Source organism: Dipodomys merriami, unplaced genomic scaffold (genome assembly GCF_024711535.1).
Source record: "Dipodomys merriami isolate MVZ:Mamm:240054 unplaced genomic scaffold, mDipMer1.0.p SCAF_3, whole genome shotgun sequence".
In the NCBI taxonomy this organism is placed as follows: Eukaryota; Metazoa; Chordata; class Mammalia; order Rodentia; family Heteromyidae; genus Dipodomys; species Dipodomys merriami.
Genome location: NW_027204492.1, coordinates 60,652,218 through 60,673,823, shown reverse-complemented (window position 1 = coordinate 60,673,823; position 21,606 = coordinate 60,652,218). Strand labels below are relative to the sequence as shown.

At 35.4% G+C, this 21,606-nt stretch overlaps 1 protein-coding gene across 1 annotated transcript; it reads right to left on the bottom strand.

Moving 5' to 3' along the window:
* Positions 1-3,302: 3,302 nt before the first annotated feature.
* LOC138839487 (uncharacterized) lies at positions 3,303-20,520 on the bottom strand. The gene is made up of 2 exons (XM_070039059.1): positions 20,432-20,520; positions 3,303-5,656 (listed from the first exon to the last, which is right to left on the bottom strand). Exon 2 carries the CDS (start codon positions 5,595-5,597, stop codon positions 3,357-3,359), a length of 2,241 nt encoding a protein of 746 aa, XP_069895160.1. The 5' UTR covers positions 5,598-5,656; positions 20,432-20,520; the 3' UTR covers positions 3,303-3,356.
* Positions 20,521-21,606: the final 1,086 nt, after the last annotated feature.

Sequence of the window (21,606 nt, the reverse complement as noted above, 5' to 3'; positions counted from 1 at the left end):
GTGTGTGTGTATGTGTGTGTGTGTGTGTGTGTGTGTGTGTGTGTGTGTGTGTGTGTGTGTGTGTGTGTGTGTGTGTGTGTGTGTGTGTGTGTGTGTGTGTGTGACTGAAATGTGTCCTAGACATGGACAGAATGGTGACTCTGATTAGCAATTACAGTATCCAGGAGAGAGACTGAGGAAACATTTTAAGTAAATTAAGAGAAACCTCAATATTGCAGTTGAGTATTCTCCCAGGTCAGTCACCATTGAAATAATGGGATGGGAAACAAATGTCAACCCTAGATAAGGGCATATCTAAGAAAATAAATTCTCCATACTGATGTCACAATATTGAACAAAAAAATCCTAGAACAAAAAGAAAAATAAACAAATGATTATTCTTTTATTTGGATTCCTTTGTTCTTTCTGCCCTCTGCTGGCACAGCAGACCTGTGCCCTTATTCCCCACCAAAATACCTAAGAAGAAAAATGGACACAGAAAGGAAAAACAAAAACAAAAACAAACAAACGAAAAACACCCAACAACCAAGCAGAAGAAATAGCAGTGGGCTACAGGTACCTCAGCCTCTCTCATATCTGGAAACTCCTTCTTGAAGTTGAAAAGGGAACTCAGACAATGCAAGAAGGATACAGATAATTTCCCCCTTTCCTTCTATAGCCCTGTTGAAGGAAGGTATTCATTTTGTTCTTCAGGCTTATCTTTTTAAGCTAGCTATTAATTCGCCAGCACATTTTTTCTATATATTTTAGTCTATTTACTCCTTTCCAGGTTCCCTGGAGGCAAGGAACCTTGGGAGTCTAACTATATGCTTCCCAGGATTTTGTACATTATGTGTCTTTTCCTGGGGTATAAATTTGCAAGGTGGACATTCCTTTGAGAAAGAATACGAAAATGAGCTGTAGAATACTTGAATAGATGGTTGTGGGCTTTCCCTTGCGTGTGCTGTATCAGTTGGCTATAGCTATAATATGCTTGGTATTTGGAATTTATGAATAGATTTTTTTTTCTTCCCCCCTCCTTTCCAACAGACCTGACAATTCTATCATGAATGTTATTCTCTCTGTAGACCTTTATCTTTCCCTTCATGTTGGTATTGATCTTATTTGATCTGGGAGTATTTGAGAATTCACTTCTACCCAGAGTATTAATGTACTCATCAATGTTCTCTGCTGATCTTTAATTTTGGAAATGTGAGAACATCTAAAATTTAGTCTTCTCCAACCCTACTTTGTTTATTCATGTTTACAATGACAGAGTACATTGTGCATGCCATGCCACTTTTAAAGGCAGAATTACTGATATATGGCAAAATAAGGCATTTGCTCAAATTCCTATGAAAAGGCATTACAATGTGTAGGTCATAACAAGTAGATCTGGCCTAGGATTGCTGGGTATCTCCTTTGCTTTCACCCATCCTGTGATAATTTTTGGTCCAGACTTCCCATCCTCTTGAGTTTCTTGCATACTTTTACAGGGCCAATGACCATGTTTTAATAAGGACAATAAGCTTGAGCCCACTTCAAGTGTTACTTAGGACTGAGTTGACTGCTCAAATAGTGGAATGAGGCTGGACCCAGTGTATTTAAGTCAAGAATGCTCCTGATATCTGCTGGAAAAAAATTGACAATGACTCCACATACCAACCTCGTGAAACTGACCTTAAAACAACTTTCACACTACTTTTTCTTTTGTATATAATAGAAAGTCAATTGATGTTACTTAGGCTTGAAAAATGAATATGTCACGAAATAGGAGGGAATTGTAAGAATTGAGGTATTTTCTGCCAAATGGTTGCTTCACAACACAAATGCCACTTTAGGGGAAGCCATTTTTTTTATTTTTTAATTTATTTTATTTTATTTGTGAACATACTGTACAGAGGGGTTACAATTACATGGGCAGGATAATGCGTACATTTCTTACCGAGCATTGCAGCCTCCTCCTTTGTTTATCCTTCACATCCCTTCCCAGCCTCCCCCCTCCCCCCAGTCCCAATCCTCCCCCCCCTGCACCAACATTGTAAAGCTCGTTTTCGACATGACAACTTGTGCTTCTCATTGTTGCAACAGGGGAAGCCATTTTCTACAGAATGACTGACTTAGTAAACACTCGATCTCATTTCAAGCTAGCCAATCCCATTAGACTATGACCCTACATTCTGATGTTATGTTTCCTGAATTAGAATAAGTATTGATGTATTAGAAATAAACTTGAGCAGGTTGCCTTCCGAGTGTGCTTGCTATTTAGACTGTTGGAGGTAGAATACACTTCTGCAGAAGTAAAATTGCCTTGTTGAGTAATTTCTGAGTCTAACTTCATAATAATACCTCAGATCCTGAAATTTATTTCCAAAAGTTATTGTTTATTTTGGTAACTACATATACTTACAAAAAATTTATAACAAGGGTTGGAATTTAAATCAGCTATAAGTCTTCAGGTTTCCAGTGCAGTATGCTATAAAACAAATCTCTTGACTATATATTAAAAATGCATACACTTCAAGGAAGAAATATAGCACAAGATTCACAGATTACTTAAGGATATTTGTTCCCAAATTAAGTCTTTAACCATGAATCTATTTCTCATCTAATCATTCAACCTCCTCCCCATCACTGGGTCCCTTAGATACTTGCCCAAATGCATCTTCAAATGCATAAAAAGGCAAATGTTACACCTGCCATCTCAAGTAATGTCAAAACTCCTCTTCAGAACTAGGTAACAGCCATCAGGAGATAGTAGCTCCCTTGGAGTCTGATTCTTGAGCTGACCTTCTAATCACAACTGTATTCTTTCAGATAAACGCTCCCAAACAAGAAAATACTTACCCATTTGCTTTATTCTTACAAGAACTCTCCAACATCTACATTTTAAAAAGGGATTTATTACAGAGAAACCAACATTCTGCATTAGGTGGCCATATATTACAATGGAATATTTATTGCTAATGAACTGAAAACACAAATCTTGGAAAAAAGATTATTACATTGTGTTGATGGTACTTGGAATTTACATCAAGGCCTTTACTTACAACGTAGATGGTCTACCACTTGAACCATGCTTCTAGCAGAGGCAGAAAACTTGAATATTTGAATAAAATATTACTTGAAAAGAAATAGTGACTAAATACCTTCAGAATTTGAATATTAGATGGCCTCAGACGTCTATTTTAATTGATGTCCATTCTTAGAAGACAGGGAAGTAAAAACTTATTCTAATGCAAAAACCAGTAATCACCACATTAACAGTAAATAACAACACAGAGTCTTAATTTTCATTTACTTGGATTTATTTTTGTGTTCATTTTGCCCCACGTGATCAACCAATCTCCCAATTTTCCAGAATTGTACTCAGTTATTTATGATTGATCATGTCTGAAGTTTTTTTCATTTTCAGTTATGTCACTTTTGGATTTTATTGCAGACTGAGCCTCAGCTTTGGGGAATGGAACACCTTTTCTTACTACTTCCATCAGAGCACATTTTGCTTTGCTAAATATTGGTGGGATTAATGGAGCTTGTTTCACACGTTGACTCACTGGAGCTGGTGATGGTTGGAAAATTGTTTGTCCCTGAGAGTTTGATATGCTTGTTGATAATGATGATGAAGGAAAAGGTAGTAAGGACAATAAACTGAAAGGGACTGTTGGCTTTACATGGGAAGATTGTTGTGGTTGTTTCAAATGTCCAGTTGAAGATGGAGTGAAAGAACTTTCTGAGGAAGATCTTGATGAGGGTATATCTGAAAATCTTGATGATAGTGCTATTGGAATAGTTTGTGACTGGGAAGCTGGAACTCTTGTAGGTAAAATTGAAGATTTTGGTGGACATGAACATGAGCATGATGGAGAAGCAACTGAACTATTGGAAATTTGTTGAGTTAACTGACTTGGTTTTGGTGTAATTGATTTTATTACCGTTGGGTTCAGATGTGTACTTGATATTGGCTGAGAAGAACTTGGTGTTGATAAAAATGAATGCCCTTGTGGTTTGGAAACAGATGACTTTGTTGACTGCATATGTGGTGACTTTGAATTTGGAAAAAAAGGTTTTGATGGTTGTAAACATGCTGACTTTGACTTTGGAATAACTGAAGTTTTTGATTGTTGTATATCTGCTGACCTTGTATGTTGAATAACTGAAGTTTTTGATGGTTGTACATGTGGTGATTTTGAATTTGGAGTAACTGCAGTTTTTGATGGTTGTACACATGGTGATCTTGAGCATGATGTAACTAAAGTTTTTGATGATTGTACATATGGTGATCTTGAATGTGGAATAACTGAAGTTTTTGATGATTGTATACACAGTGATCTTGAATGTGGAATAATTGAGGTTTTTGATGATTGTACACTTGGTGATCTTGAATGTGAAATAATTGAAGTTTTTGATGGTTGTATACATGGTGAGATTGAATTTGGAATAACTGAAATTTTTGATGACAGTGTACATAGTGAAGCATTGTTAGGCAGGTCTGAATGTATGTCTGTTGTTTTGTTTATGTCCAAGATTACTGGACTAGAAGGTATAGGTGGAAATTGTACTTCTTGATCTTTTGTAACTGGATCATGCATTGACTTTTTATATTCAAGAGGTTTAGAAGCAGTAAGTGATGAATCTTTTTCAGCTGAAAGAACTTCAAAATCTGCTTGAGGAATAGTTTCAATACATTCTGAACATGATTCTGCTGAAGTTAATACAGCAAGTGATATAGAAGGTTTAACTGGAGGATTTGCCATCATTGAAGCTCTTAACAAATCCAACCAATTAGGTGGTAAAGGAGGAGGTGAAGATGGTGCTGCAGGGCCTATGAACACTTCTGTTGTATGGTGAATTTGAGGTTCGAGTTGAACTTCTCTTGTACCAGTTCCATACCGGACATATTTAGAAGTTATCAGGATTACAGAATCTGAGTTTTTCAAAAGCTTTTCATTTAGTTGATTTACATGTGAATAAGATATGCCTCCACAAGTGGCTTGGGTATGATCCACTGTAAATTGCTTTTGTAACACTTTATCTAGAGTCATGTTTTGGGGTACATTAGGATCATCTAGATCCTCCCTTTGGGTGAATTTTATCTGAATTTCTTTGAGTTCAGGTATAAACATTTCTTTACCTATTTCATAGGAATGCATATTATCATGGCAATTAGTTAATGCTTGGGAGTCATCCTCACAATAAGTAGGTGATGTTTGCATAATAACATCATCATGAGTTTTATATAAGCTAGTAGATGATGGCTTAAGAATATCTTCATTCTCTGTTTGAGTATCTGTAATTGGAGAATCTTTCTCAAATTCAGTAGATTCTGTGGAATCAGTTTTGTCTGTGTCCTTGTTGGCAAAATTATTAGTGATCTGAATTACATTGTCTTGTAAAGCCTGAATTCTCACAGAGATCTGATCAACTTCATTGGATAGATTCATAATTATTCCTTCAACATATTTGTTCAAGTTATTTACTTGTGTAGCTATATCATTTATCGACATCTGGATTATACAGGCTAACTCATCTTGAATTTTTTGTGGTATCACTAATTCATTTTGATCATTGATATTCTTTTCTTCATTTAATGACATTTCAGATAAGTTATGATTCATTAACTTTGTTTGAACAAGGATTTTGTCAGAAATCCCTGAGAATGACACTCGGAAACCACCTGGATAGAGAACAATAGACTGTGAGTTGGTAGGGACCTGATCCCACCACACAATAAGCATGGGGTGATTGGAAACTGTGCATTTTAGTATCCTCCTGTTAGTCAAAATTTAAGCCAAGTTTCTTTTGAGAAACCAGCCCAGGATTCAGAGAAGCCACTATTTCTCTGAGCTGACTGAAGTCAGACAATCTCAACTGGAAGAACCTTTTCAGACTTAATACAGATTGTTTTTGTGGTTCTGGTTTTGTTGTCTGATTCTTTTCATTTAAATTTTTCTCTGTTTAGATATTTTTATTATCTGTTTCTTGTTTTATTTTAAAGTTTGCTTTTATCTCATTTCTTTTAATAGTCATTACATTGGAGCTATAACATCTGTCTTTCTATATTCAGTCTTTTACCATTGTCTTTCAGTCTGTCCTATTATAATCCACCAATTCCACTTTCTTTCTCTCTACAGTTTAAGTAATTATAATCCTTACTCTCACCACCATCATCCCAATATATAACCTTGAGAAGTTATATAGATTAGAAAATATTTTTGTCGTAAGCCAAGCCCAAAGAAACAAAGGTCCTATGGTTTCCCTTATTTGCAATATCTAGTATATGTCTGAGTCAAGCAGAAAAGGTCAGATAAGGTGATGGTAGGGAAATGAACCCTAAGATATGTATTCAAATGTTTTTTTCTTTCACGTGATTCTAACACATTTATAAGATAATTTCTTTGTTACTTTGTATATCCCTCCCCCACAGTATAACCCCTGCTTTCACTGTATTTGATGTCGGTATAATTTGTAGAGGGAAAGGGGAAAAACAAGTCGTTTAAATAGGGATACAGGTGGACCCATTGCAACAATGAGAAGTACAAGTCGTTATGTCGAAAACGAACTTTACAACTTTGGTGGGGGGGGGCGGGGAGGATTGGGTAGGGAGGAGGGGAGGGAGGATGGGAAGGGAGGAAAGGGGAAACAAAGGATGAGGCTACAATGCTTGATAAGAAATGTACTCATTATCTTGCCCATGTAATTGTAACCCCTCTGTACAGTATTTTCACAATAAAAAAAATAAAAAATAAAAATAAAAAAATTGCCATTTATTTTTGTGCTTATTTTTCTTCTTTTCCCATTACTTTTTCCTATTAATACACATTTGATTAGATTTCTTCTGATTCTCATATTCCAATATCTTGATACCTCATTCTACTGTCCACTGCCACAACTCTCTTAACCTTCTAAAATGTACCTTGCACCAACACTATCACCCTTATTTTCATCTCATTACCAGCCACATAAACTGAGATCTTTCTAATACATAAAAACTTCAACTTTTCTTTTTTATTCTTTTTGAGATACTGAAGTAGGTCAGGAATTGTTCTATGTGGAGTATCTTAGTATTCACTTAGTTGGTGCTTAACAACTCTGATTACTTATTGATTTAAGCTTTTTTTCTTTGAATGGAGAAGGAGACAGAACCAGTGTCTTAGGCACTGTGGAAAATGTTTTGCTATTGACATCAATCCAAGTGTGGTGATAAGAAAAAAAATACCAGGATATAGGAAATCTAATATACATTAAATTAAAAATAAAAACAATGATAGTAATGATCAACATAGCATATGACAGAATTCAAGGAATTGCAAATAAACAACTCAATTAATCCACAGATAATTTAAATAAATATCAACAAATAAGCATAATCCAGGTTGTTAAAAATGAATTCAAAAAATAAAAATTTTGAAAAAGTCAAACTGAAGAGGATTGAAATTCATTACATATAAATGGGTGATGGCAATGTGATGTAATACACCAAATATTGTTGATGTGGGGAGGATGACACACTAGCGAAATGAGAATATAATAAAGTTTGAAATGATTCAAAGTGCAATAAATGTAATAATGGAAATAAAAGAATAGAACATCTTTATGCTACTAATACTCACTAATTTTTTGTTTCCTTTGTATATTGTTCCCCCTATGGTATATCCCCTGTTGTCACTGTACTTGACACTGTACACCTGCATCTTGTATATACATTTGTCTTATTTGGGGAAAGGGAATAACAAAACACTGAAACAAGGACACAAGATGGCCCATTGCAACAATGATACACACAAGACACTATATTGGATCGTGGGAGAACAACAAAGAAGGGGATAACAATGCTTGACAAGAAATATACTCATTACCTTACTCATGTAACTGCAACTCCTCTGTACAGCATCTTTACAATAAAATATTTTAAAAAATAAAATAGCTAGATGCTAGTGGTTCACATCTATAATCCTAGCTACTCAGCAGGCTGAGATCTGAGTCTATTATCACCAATTAACTACCAAAAAGCTGGAAGTGGAGCTGTGAATCAGTAATAAAGCCTTGAACAAAGTAGCTAGGGGACAGTACCCAGGCCCTGAGTTCAAGCCCCAGGACTGGCAAAAAAAGTAAAATATTTTTTTAAATCAAACTGATACCTTGAAAATAAAAAGCTCATTGAATTAATAATAAAAAAGAAAAGATCAATAAAGCAAATCAAAATCTCAAGTGAATGTATTAGAGATAGAAGAGAATGAGTTGAAAATAGACTATCAGCAACTGAATGTAAGATATATGATGGTTCTGCCAAATGTGAAGAAAATTATTAAATGTAAAAGATTGAAGTAATTTGTTAGACATCTCAGACAGTATAAAAAGATCAGACATAACACTAATGATAATAGAAGATATAACTGCCTACTATTCTATTTAAGAACACTAGTACCCTGAATACACATGACTAGATAGATAATGTTACCAATTGTATGATATTTTTCTTAAATATTAAGTTGAGTATTGCCAGTGGCTCATGCCTGTAATCCTAGCTACTTAGGAGGCTGAAAGCTGAGGATTTCCATTTAAAGCCAGACAGGGGGAAGATGGCAGAAAAAGAAGATGGCAGAAAGAGAAGGGGGAACCAATTAACCTCTCTCTGAAGGAGCAGAGTTTAAATTCCTATCAGGCTTTCCATGTCTAGAAGCCACACCAAGTAAGCTATAATTATACAGAGATGTACACCAAAGAAAATAAAAACCTCAGACATTAAAGCAGACTTAAGGAAATGGAAAAATCTTCCATGCTCCTGGATTTGAAGTATTTGCACTGTGAAAATGGCAATACTGCCAAAAACTATCTACAAATTCAGTGCAATACCCATCAAAATCCCAAAAACATTCTTCAATGATATAGAAGAAGCAATCCAAAGTTCATATGGAATAAGAGAAGATCCTGATTAGTAAAAACAATCCTTAGCTGGAAGAACAGTGCTGGAGGAATATCAATACTAAACTTCAACTTCCATTACAAAGCCAGAGTAAGAAAACAGCTTGGTACAGGCACAAGAATAGATCTGTGGACCAATGGAACAGAATAGAAGAACCAGAAAAGAACTCACAGACCTATAGCCACCTAATATTTGATAAGGAATCCAAAAGCACAGGATGGAAGAAAGATAGATTCCTCAACAAATGGTACTGGAAGAATTGGTTTTACATGTACAGAAAATTGAAGTTTGATCCTTACATATCACCCTATACCCAAATCAATTCTAAGTGGATAAAAGACATCAATGTAAGACCATATATCCTGAAAATATTATTGGAAGGGATAGGAGAAACACTAGGACTCCTTAGGATAAGTCAAATCTTCCCAATTAATGATCCAGAATCACTACTCCTGAAAATATTATAGGAAGGGATAGGAGAAACACTAGGGCTCCTTAGGATAAGTCAAATCTTCCCAATTAATGATCCAGGATCACTACAAATCAAATAAAGACTGGATAAATGGGATTGCATCGAAATGAGGGGTTTCTACATGGCAAAGAACATAGCTAGCAAGATAAGCCCACAGAATGGGAGAAGATCTTTACTTAGCTATGCATCAGACAAAGGCCTCATGTCTAAAATATACTTGGAGCTTGAAAAATTAAAACCCCCAAAACTAAATCCTCAAAGAAACAACAACTCCATTAATAAGTTGTCTAAAGATTTAAGAAAAACTTCTCTGAAGAAGAAATAAGAATGGTCAACAAACACATAAAGAGATATTTGACATCTCTGGCCATTAAAGAAATGCAAGTCAAAACAACATTGAGATTCTACCTCACTACAATTAGAATGGCCAGTATCAAGCTAACAATAACAGATGCTGGCAATGATGTGGCTAAAGGGAATGCTACTGCACTGTTGGTGGGAATATAAACTAGTTCAACTACTCTAGAAAATATTTTGTAGGTTCCTCAAATGACTAAATATACAGCTTGCCTATGACCCAGCAATCCCACTCCTGAGCATTTATACAAATGACCACAGAGAAGGCTACATTAAAGCCATCAGCACAACCATGTTCATTGCAGCATTGTTTACCATAGCTAAGATATGGAATATGCCCCTCAGTGGACCAATGGATCAAGAAAATGTGGTATATGGTCAGTGGAATCCTATGCTTCTATCAGAAAGAATGACATTGCCCCACTCATAAGGAAATGGAAAGACTTGAAAAAAAGTATAATAGGCAAAGTAAGCCAGACCCAAAGCAACATAGGCTGCATGGTTTCTCCCATTGTAATAATTAGAATATGACTATAAATCTGGGGGGAGGAGGTTGGGTAGGGGGTAGGGGGAGGATGGGATGGGAAAGGGAAACAAAGGAGGAAGGTACAATGCTTGATAAGAAAAGTACTCATTACCTTGCCCCTGTAATTGTAACCCCTCTGTACAGTATTTTCACAATAATAAAAAAAATCTTCAAGTAAACCCCTGAATAGAAAATGAGAAATAATTACAATAGGACATGATTAATAAAAATAGCACTCATTCTTAGGAGAGGATCACAAGGGCTCAATAGCTACATGCATGTGATCATATGAAATGATGCTTATCAAAATAAACTCCAAGAAATGAAAACAAGAGGTTTTGCTGTTCTTTTATTTCCTTTGATTTATTACCTTTTTTCATTGTTTTTTATTTCGGCATCATTTTTTCCTTAAAAAAGTTCTATAAAAACATTTACTTCATTTGGGGATGGTAAGAGGAAGCATAGTCATACTAACTAGACAATATGATGGAAATGAACTGTACAACTTGTGATGGAAGAGGGTCTTGAGGGGAAAAAATGGAAGAAAATGAGGGATGCAGTGAAGTTTTCAAAAAGGAATGTACTCATTACCTGACTTACATAACTATAACCCCTCTATACATCACCTTTACAATAAAATTTTTAAAGAAATAAAAAAATAAAGCCAGTCATGCAAGAAAGTCCATGAGACTGTTTTCTGCAATTAACCACCAAAGACCAGAGGTGGAGGTGTGGCTCAAGTGATTGAGCACTAGCTTTGAGCAAAAAAGCTCAGGAACAGTACCCAGTCCCTGAGTTTAAGCCTCAAGTTCACAAGCACATGCACACACAAATGTGCACACTGATAAAAATAGAAAATGATACAAAAAGTAGAAACAAAATTGATATATCCCAACAAAAATGAGTTAATTCCAACAGATCATAAGGAAACACAAAGACAATCTGCATTCAACCTAGAAAAAATAAAACATGGATGAATTTCAAGATGAATTCAATCAACCAAAATTGAACCAAGACTGTAAATACTTATATTTCTAATAAACAATGTAATTGAAGCAGTAACAAAGATTCTCTCAACAAAGAAACATCCAGGACCTTACAGATTCACAGAAGAAATTTTGTAATGTCTTTAAAATAACTAATGGTAACACTCCTGAAAATTTCCAATGAAATAATGAAGGAAGTATAAATTCAGAAATCATTCAAAACTGGACAGAGCAATATCAAAAAAAGAGAGAGAACTATAGATTAACTTCTTTGGTCATCATAGAAAAATATTTATTAAAATACTTGCTAACAAAATTCAATGCCACTTTAAAAAGCTTATACATCAAGATCAAGTTCTTCTCATTCCCAAAGTGCAACGTTGCTTCAATACACATAAACCAATAAATAAAATACATTGTATAAGCAAGATCACAAACAAAAATCATATGATCATTTCAACTTATGCAGAAAAAAGCTTTGACAAAATTCAATCTTTTCATATTGAAAGCTCTGAAGAAATTAGTAAGCAAATTAATGCATCTTAACATAATATAGACTATACTAGGCATTTAGCCAACATGTTAATAAATGGAGAGAAACAAAAAGTATCTTCTCCAAAATTGTGAATGAGAGAAGGTTGTCTATTTTCTCCACTTTTACTCCCATAATAATGGAATTCATCTGCACCAAAGCATGAGAAATAAAAAATAGGAAAATAGGAAAGGAAGAAGTCAATTTACCATTATTATAAGATAATTTGATCTTACACTAAACCTTCCACCAAAACTATTACCTCATAGATCATTTAAGTAAAGCAGAAAGATTCAAAATCAACATACAAAAATGTGTAGATTTTCACTGCACCAATAAAAAGGAGACTGGTAAAGAAACAAGGCAGAAAATCTTATTACCAATATACTGAAGAAATTTACAGGAAAAGATTTAGTTAAGGAAGCATTATGAAAAGAATAACATTAATGAAGTCAAAGAAAACACCAAAAGACATTAAGTTCCTATGAAAATCTTCATGGAAGTAGAAATTTCAATAGTAATATTGAAGAGATAAGATCTTCGATATCAAAAACCTGAGCATAAAAGAGCAACACTAAACTTATTATAATACTCACCATACTACACTACAAATCCATAAAATACAGCATGTTACTAGCATGAAAACAGGCCTCAATATAATTAATATAGAATGACACTAAACAAGACTACAGCAAAAAGTAGGAGATTTTAATACTCTCCTCTCACCAAAGCACAGGCCAATCAAACAAAAGATAAGCAAAGGATCCTCTGAATTAAATGACACCATAACCAAAATAGACTTAACAAACATCTACAGAGTAATCCACTGAACAATGACCCAATTCACATTCTTCTCAGCAGCCCATGGAACATACTCCAAAATTGATCATGTCATAGTAGACACAAAGAGCCTAAGCAAATTCAAGAGGATTGAGATAACTCCTTGCATCCTATCTGACCACAGTGAAATCAAACTAGTTCTAAACAAGAAAACATATGCAGAAATCACTCAAACACTTGGAAACTGAATAACACACTACTGAATAACACCCGGGTCACAGAAGACATTCAGGAAGAAATTAGACAGTTCTTACAATTCAATTTAATGAAAACTCATCACAACAGAACCTCTGGGATTACAGCAAAAACAATGCTGAAGGGAAAGTTTATAGCTCTAAGGGCAGACATAAAAAAAAAAACCACATCAAGTAAATAACCTTATGATGTAATTAAAACTGCTAAAATAGCAAGAACAAACTAAACCTAAACATATTAGAGAAAGAGATAGCAAAAATTAGGTCAGAAATAATGGAATAGACACTAAAAATCTATACATAAAAATCAATGAAACAAAAAACTTGTTTTTTTAAAAAAATAAAATTAACAGACCACTAGTGGTATTGATTATAAAAAGAGGTGACAAGATTCAAATCAATAAAGTCAAACATGCCACACCCCAGAAGTCCTAGCAATTATAAAAGAGTACTTTTGAAACATACTAAATAAAGAAGGAAAACCTCGCATACATGGAAAAATTTCTAGAAACATACAAACTAACTAAGCTGAGCCAAGAAGATAGAAACCAGTTTAATATGCCAAACAACATGCAACAAGAGTAAGCAAGTTACCGACAAGGAAAAGCTCAGGCCTGGATGAATTCACCTCTGAATTCTTTAGGACTTTTCAAGGTGAATGAATTCCAATAAGCTTTTTTTGTGAATTAGAAACAGAGGCAGCAATTCCAAACTCATTCTATGAAGCCAATATCACACTCATCCCCAAAACAGGTAAAGATCCAACAAAACAAAGAGATCTACAGACCAATTTCTCTGAGGAACACAGATGCAAAGCTCTTCAATAAAATACTAGCCAACGGAATCCAGAAACATTTTAAAAATCATACCTTATGACCAACTAGGCTTCATCCCACAGATGCAAGGCTAGTTTAACATACACAAATTAACAAATGTAATTCACCACATGAACAGAACCAAAGAAAAGAACCACATGATCATCTCAATAGATGCAGAAAAAAGCTTCTACAAAATACAACAACCATTCATGTTAATAGCTTTGGAGAAACTAGGAATAGCTAGGAATGTTCTTTAAAATAATAAAGACTAAAAAAAGTAAAATAAAATAATAAAGATTATATATGACAGACCAACAGCCAACATCATACTGAATGGAGAATAATTAAAACCATTTCCCCTAAAATCAGGAACAAGGCAAGGATGCCCATTCTTTCCACTTTTCTTTAATGTAGTTTTGGAATTCCTATCCAGAGAAATAAGGCAAGAAAAGGACTTAAAAGTGATTCACATAGGAAAGAAGAAATAAAACTACCCCTTTTTGCAGATGACAGGATCTTACACCCAAAGGACCCAATAAACTCCATCCCCAAGATTCTATGGCTGATCAACTGCTTTGGAAAATAGTGGCATAAAAAATTAACCCACAAAAGCCAATAGTATTTCTGTACAACAATAATGTACAAGCAGAAAGGGAAATCATGAAAACAAGTCCATTTGCAATAGCCACAAAAAGAATACCTAGGAATTTACCTAATCAAAGACTTAAAACATCTTTATACTGAAAAACTATAAAAATCTGAAGAAAGAAATCAAAGAGAACACCAAGAAATGGAAAAACCTTCCATAGTCATGGATAAGTAGCCAAAGCAATTCTAGGCCACAAATAGTGATGAGGGTTGTATCATAATCTAAGACTGCAAACTCTACTACAGAGCCATAATAACAAAAACAAATTGGTATTGGGACAAAAATAAACCCAAAGATCAATGGAATAGATAAGACCCAGAAATAAAACCATACATTTACAGATATCTGATATTTGATAAGGAAAGGAGCCAAAGACATACAGTAGGAAAATATATCCTCTTAAATAATTGGTGTTTGGAAAACTGGGCAGCCATATGCAGAAAACTAAATTCAACCTGTTTGTCACCATGCACTAATATCAATTGAAAATGAATCAAATACCTCAACATCAAACCCAAAACTTTGAAATGACTTCAACAGAGTGTGAGAAACATTAAAACCTACAGGTATAGGCAGAAATTTCTTGAATAGATTCCCAGCTGCAAAACAGATAGGAGATAGACTTGACAAGTGGGACTGTATCAAAATTAAAGTTTCTGCACAGCTAAGGACCTAGTTACTAAACTAGAAAGACAGCCAACAGACTCAGATATCTTTACCAGCAGTAATCAGACAAAGGCCTAATATCCAACATATATAAGGAGCTCAAGAAACTAAGCCCTGACAAACCTAATAAACCAATCACTAAATGGGCAAAGGAGCTAAGGAGAGACTTCACAGAAGAGGCAAGAATGACAAAGAAATACATGAGGAAATACAAATCAAACAACTCTCAGATTCCATCTCACCCTAGTAAGATTGGCCCACAATGTGAATTTGAACAACAAACGTTGGCAAGGATGTGGGAAAAGGAACTCTACTGCACTGCTAGTGGGAATGTAAACTAGTACAACCACTCTGGACAACAGTCTGGTAGTTCCTTAAAAACCAAACAGACCTTCCCTACAACACAGCCATACCACTCCTAGGCATCTACCCTGAACATCATGAGACAGGATTTGATAAGGACACCTGCACATCCATGTTCCTTGCCATTCCTATTCACAATAGCCAAGATACAGAAACAGCCCACATACCCCACAATAGATGAGTGGATCAAAAAAAGTGGTACCTAGACACAATAAAATTTTACACAGCCATCAGAAAGAAAACAATGTAATTTGCATGGAAATTGATAGAACTAGAATAAATCATGGTAAGTGAGGTTAGCCAAGCTCAGAGAGACAAAATGACACATGTTCTCTCTGATTTGTAGAATTTAGGTCTAAAACACACTAGAATATGAAAAATTATACAGGATTCTATATTCTCACACACAGTGAGACCAAAAGAAGATAATATTAGGAAAGAAACACAAAGGTTCAATTCCTAAGTGCCTGTTCATATTTATATAAAATAATTTTCATACTGAAAGTAACTCCAAGATATGGACATCTCTCCTTAGCTCCTTTCCCCATTTTTAGATTTTTAGTTTTTAGTTGGTGATGATTATGTCTTCTTTATCTTATTTATGGTGTATTAATGTGTATATCTTCAGAAGGGTAGAGTACAGGGCAAATAACTTGAGGGAAAAAGAGCAAAAAGTGCAATATTGGAGCTCACTGCACATTGATGAAGATGAAGTATACAACTTCTGCCCAGAGATGTGAGCAAGGGACTAAGAGAGAATGAGGGAATAGAAGACAATGTGTGAAAGGAAATGTACTGACTCATAATTGTAATCCCTCTGTATATCACCTTTATAGTAACAATAAAGTAAATTAATTTTTAAAATAGGCTAATGGAAAACTAGATAGCAACATATAGACCACTAAAACTCAATCCCTATTTCCAATGATACACTGATATCATTTCAAAGTGGTTCAAATACCTTAAACAAAACATGAAACTCTGAAACTACTTCAAGAAAACACTGGCATAGATAGGCATTGTCAATAAGTTCATGAATATAACAAGTAGTTCAGAAGATAACATTAAGGATTGGAAGAAATTATGTGAAATAGGAAGCTTCTACATGGACCTAGAAATAGTAAATGTATTAAAGAGAGAGCCTCAAAATGGGACACTATCTTTGTTGGCTATATTTCTGATAAAGAATAATGCCCAAAATACAAAAGGGGTGCAAAAATAATATCCCAAAGAATCAACAACCCAATTAACAAATGGGCAAATGAACTGAACAGGCAATTCTCTGAAGATGGACAAATTTCTGCAAAGTTCAGGAAGAAATTCCCAGCACCAAAAGCTATATAGGGAATGCAAACCAAAACAATATTGAGATTTCATCTCACTCTTCATATGACTGTCCTCAAGAATGCAAACAAAATCAAAGCTAGAGAGACACACAGGGAAGAAGAAAATCTTACACTTTGAAATATAACCTGGTGCGATAACTATGGACAACACTATGGAGGTTCCTCAAACAAAGAAAAGAAGAAATACCATATCACCTAGTGATACCACACTTGGACATATATCTGAAGAAGTGTAATTCAGGATACAATAGAGATTATTTGCATATTGCATTTATTGTATCACTATTCACAGTATATAAGCTATACAGGAGCCTAGATGGATAAAGAAGAGGAAAATATATGGTAAATTAGTGAACATGGTTGAAGTAACTTATGTGTGATTATGAATATGTTGTTTTAAAAATGTTGAAATTGTTTTCAGAAGGTGGAGGGGAATAAAGCAGTGATGAAGTGTGAATTTGATAAGGGGACACTGTGTATTTATAGAAATAGCAAATGTAAACCCCCATGTGCAATTAATATATGCAAAAAATTTTAAAAGTAAAACTAAAAGTAACTTATGACTAATTTATTTCTCAGGTATATGTTTCAAACAGTGTAAATCAATATATGAGATATACCTTCACACTTATTACAAACTAATTCAAAATAGCCAAGCTGCAGAATCAATCTTGATGTAAAATAGTCAAGAAAATATGAAATGCATATATGCAATAACATATTATTCTGCAAAAAATTAAGGAAATTATGTCATTTGCTAGAAAATGAACACACACTCACGTGCATGCACACACACCTAAAATAAAAAAATTATGAAAGAAAAAAGTAAAAAACACTTTTTTTAAAAAATTGAAAAAAATAGGTAGAAAAAGGAGTTCTTTGATATTTTTTTTGGTGGTGGGGGGAGATCTTGTATCTCCCCTGTATCCATAACCAATCTCTTGGTGGAGTCTCTGGTTTGCTTGTGGCATTTGGTTTTCCTGTGGCTTGACTGGTTTCTTAAGTCAGTTTGTGCAGGCAGAAAAAAGCTCTGCCTTACCCAGGACTTTGTGATCCTCCTCCCAGGCTAGTTCAGTGGGAGGGAGATCTGCTTTGAGTATCACAAAAGAGGGAGAAGGCTGTTTCCTCTAGTTTGGAGTAGCTGTGGTGAGACTAGGTTCTGGGTAGTTTTGAGGCCTATCAGATATCAGTAGCTTTTCCCTGAGGGACTAGCTCCTGAGACACTCACAGAGCCAAGCCTGGAGCCATTCTCAGCTGCCCCTCAGTAGATGATTGGATCAAGAAAATGTGCTATATGTATATATATATATGAGTTCTATGCCTCCATCAGAAAGAATGGAATGACATTGCCCCATTTGTTAGGAAATGGAAAGACTTGGAAAAAATATTATATTAAATGAAGTAAGCCAGGCCCAAAGAAACATAGGTCCCATGTTTTCCCTATTTACAACAACTAGTATATGTCTGGGACAAGCAGAAAAGGTCAAAAGCTATGTACATATGACTAGGCAAGATGGTGTTAAGCAAAATTAACCCCACGATAGGAACACAAGTGTTTCTTTTTTCTTTCTTGCTATTGTTTCTAACGTATTTATAATGTACCATGTGATTTTTTTTGTTGCTTTGTATGTTCCTCTCCCACGGTATAACCCCTGTTTTCACTGTATTTCCTGTCGGTCTAATTTGGGGAGGGGAAGGGAAAAAACAAAATGTTTAAATAGGGATACAGGTTGACCCATTGTAACAATGAGATGTACAAGACCCTATGTTGAAAAACCAACTTTACAATTTAGGTGGGGGGAGGGCTGGGGAGTGTATTTGTGAAGGTGGGAGGGAAGGGATGGTAGGGGAAAAACAAAGGAGTCAACAATGCTTGATAGAAAATGTACTCATTACCTTGCTTATGTAACTGTAACCACTCTGTACAGTGTTTTTACAATAAATAACATTTTAAAAAAAACAAAGGCAAATTGGAAGAAGATGGAGACGGAGACAGAGACGGAGACCGAGACGGAGATGGAGACAGAGACGAAGAGGAAGAGGAAGAGGAAGAGGAAGAAGAGAAAGAAAATGAAAGGACCTGGAGATTATGTTGAGTGAAATCAACCAAGATCAAAAAGCCAAATATAGATGGGCGCCGGTGGCTCACGCCTGTAATCCTCACTACTCAGGAGGCTGAGCTCTGAAGATCTCGGTTCAAAGCCAGCCCCGCCAGGAAAGTCCATGAGACTCATCTCCAATTAACCACTAGAAAACCAGAAGTGGCACCGTGGCTCAAGTGGTAGAGCATTAGCCTTGAACTGAAGAGCTAAAGGACAGCACCCAGACCCATAGTCCAAGCCCCACAACAACAACAACAACAACAAAAACAAATATATATCTTAACTTATATTTATAATATGTAGGTAAAATATATTAAAATAGTAATAATGATACTAACAACAATATGGCTACAGAAAAAAGTGAAAAAGTAAATAAACCAGGAGAGGGTACCAGTAAATAAACCATGCATATGGTACATATAGAAAATAAAAGAAACCCATTGTTTTACTTCCATGGAGCTCCAAATCAACTCACAGAAATGGTAATTGGATTTGTTCCATCCTCAAATTATTGTAGAATTGTTTTGTTTTACATAGGCAAGAGTTGCCTATGCATGACACTTTAAGTAAAACAAAATGGCAAGAAAGGATAGCAAGTCTTTGACTCAGCCATTGGACAGAAGTCCTCTGATAACTTTCTTCTACACTGGTCAAAAGATGGGCAAGCGAGTGAGAAAGCCAAGTGGATTAGTCTCACTGGCTGTGTTCCTATTAACAACTTTGAGCTCAGTGAGTAAAAGTAATTATAATTGTTCTTGAGTAGTTTTCAGCATGTAGTCTGATCAGAGTCTCTGTTCTGTTGCTTGAGTGGGAATACTCAGCTATTGGGTTTCTGGCTGACACATAAGATTGGCTCAGGAACAAGTATAAAGCAGGTAAGTAAACTTCCCAACAATTAGTCCCAGGAACACTGTACAACCCAAAAATGTATGCATAAATATAACAGCCCAAAGAAGTTTTTTTCAATTCATGACAATCAAAGCCACACAAACCTGAATCTTCTGTAGTGGTCAATTGAAGTCACATGATAACAAGTTTAAATAGGCTAAAGACAAAAGCAAGCACGGAAGTAGGCAAGTCAGCTGACAATAGCCATAAATTTATAACCCAATCCTGTTGTGTTTGTTTTACTAGAGAGAGTCATATCTAATTTTTCAAATGAGACAAACTGTGATTTAAACATGGGTCTTCTGTACAGTAAAAGGCATAAACTCTGAGTTTGGAAGCCCATATATATGGAGAAAATGTAATTAAATTCATCAAATACTGATTTTAAAAAGGAGTAGAAGGGAGAAAGGAAAATATTAAAAAGTAAATAGGTGCTGGTGGCTCACACCTATAATGCTAGTTATTCAGGAGGCTGAGATCTGAGGATGGTGGTTCGAAGCCAGCCCAGGCAGACAAGTTCCCATGAGACTCTAATATCCAGTTAACCACTCCAAAACCCCAAGTGGTATTGTGGCTTAAGTGGTAGGGCAATTACCTTGAGCACTAATTGGCTCAGGGACAGCACCCAGGACCCAAGTTCAAGCCCTGCAACTGACAAAAAAAAAGAGTATATTAGAGGAATTAACTTGTTCAAAATAACTATACATATGTGGGGATCAAAGGGATTCCCTCTTGTTCTATTAATATATACTTTTAAAAAGTCTACTAAAAAGAAATACTGCCTTACCGTCTTGGAAGCATCTGCAATTTTTCTTAGGAACCCAGTGGGATCTGTGGCTTTTTAGGTCCTACCAAAAGCATCTTGCACTCTCTGGGGCTTACTCTGATATCTGGCTAACAGCTACCTGTCCTCAGCTTTTGACCAGTAGTAGCATAGCAACACAGCCCTTATGTCAGAATGGCTATGTTTACATAAGCAGTGAGACCTGCAAGGCTGCCTAGTCATGGGCTCATCTCTGGGCCTACTTACCCCTGGAGCTAGTTTCATAAATATGGAGAGATACTCTGAAACAATAGTACAGTGTGTGACTCTGTGTGTGTGTGTGTGTGTGTGTGTGTATGTGTGTGCACGCGCGCGCGCACGTGTGCGCCAGTCCTAGGGATTGAACTCAAGGCCTGACTGCTTTCCCTTAGCTTTTCACTCAAGTTTAGTACTCACTCTAACACATGAACTACAGCTCCACTTCCAGCATTTTTGTTAGTTAATTGGACTTTCCTTTCTGGCCTAGCTCTGGACTAGGATCCTTAGATCTCAGTCTCCTGTGGAGCTGGAATTATACTTATGAGCTACCAGTACCCAACAGGAATAAAACTATTACCTAATCATGTTTGAGAATAACTATTCTGTGTTTATGTAATTTATTTTTATGAGAGTTATAATGTCTATTTCTTCTGTAGATTGAAAGTGATCTTGCCATTATTCTGACATTACTTTTTAGAGTCACATAGAAATCATCATCTCAAAATTGTACTCATTTTATTTTTATTTTTGTTTTAGTCTACATTATATCTACCTTTCCAAACTATATGCTTTATCTATGGGTAAGTTAGTTTCATCCATTCAATTGCTTATGCTGAAATAATAGAAGATACCATTACTTTCAAACCCCTTATCAATCTCATTCAATTTCAGATTTCATATACTATGTTGAAGATTGTATCTTACTGTTCAATGTACCCTACCTCCATGTTTGTACATATTATTACTATCTTTTCCCAAAGTGTCTAAGATGCATTTCTGGTTCTTTATTGTCTTCTTCCAAATCTAATCTCAGTCCTCCTTCCATCTATTCATTAATACATGTATACATTTTTCATCTATCAATATACCTAAGTGATCTTTGAAAATATACAGTTGCCAGGTACTGAGGGCTCACAACTGTAATCCTAACTACTCAGGAG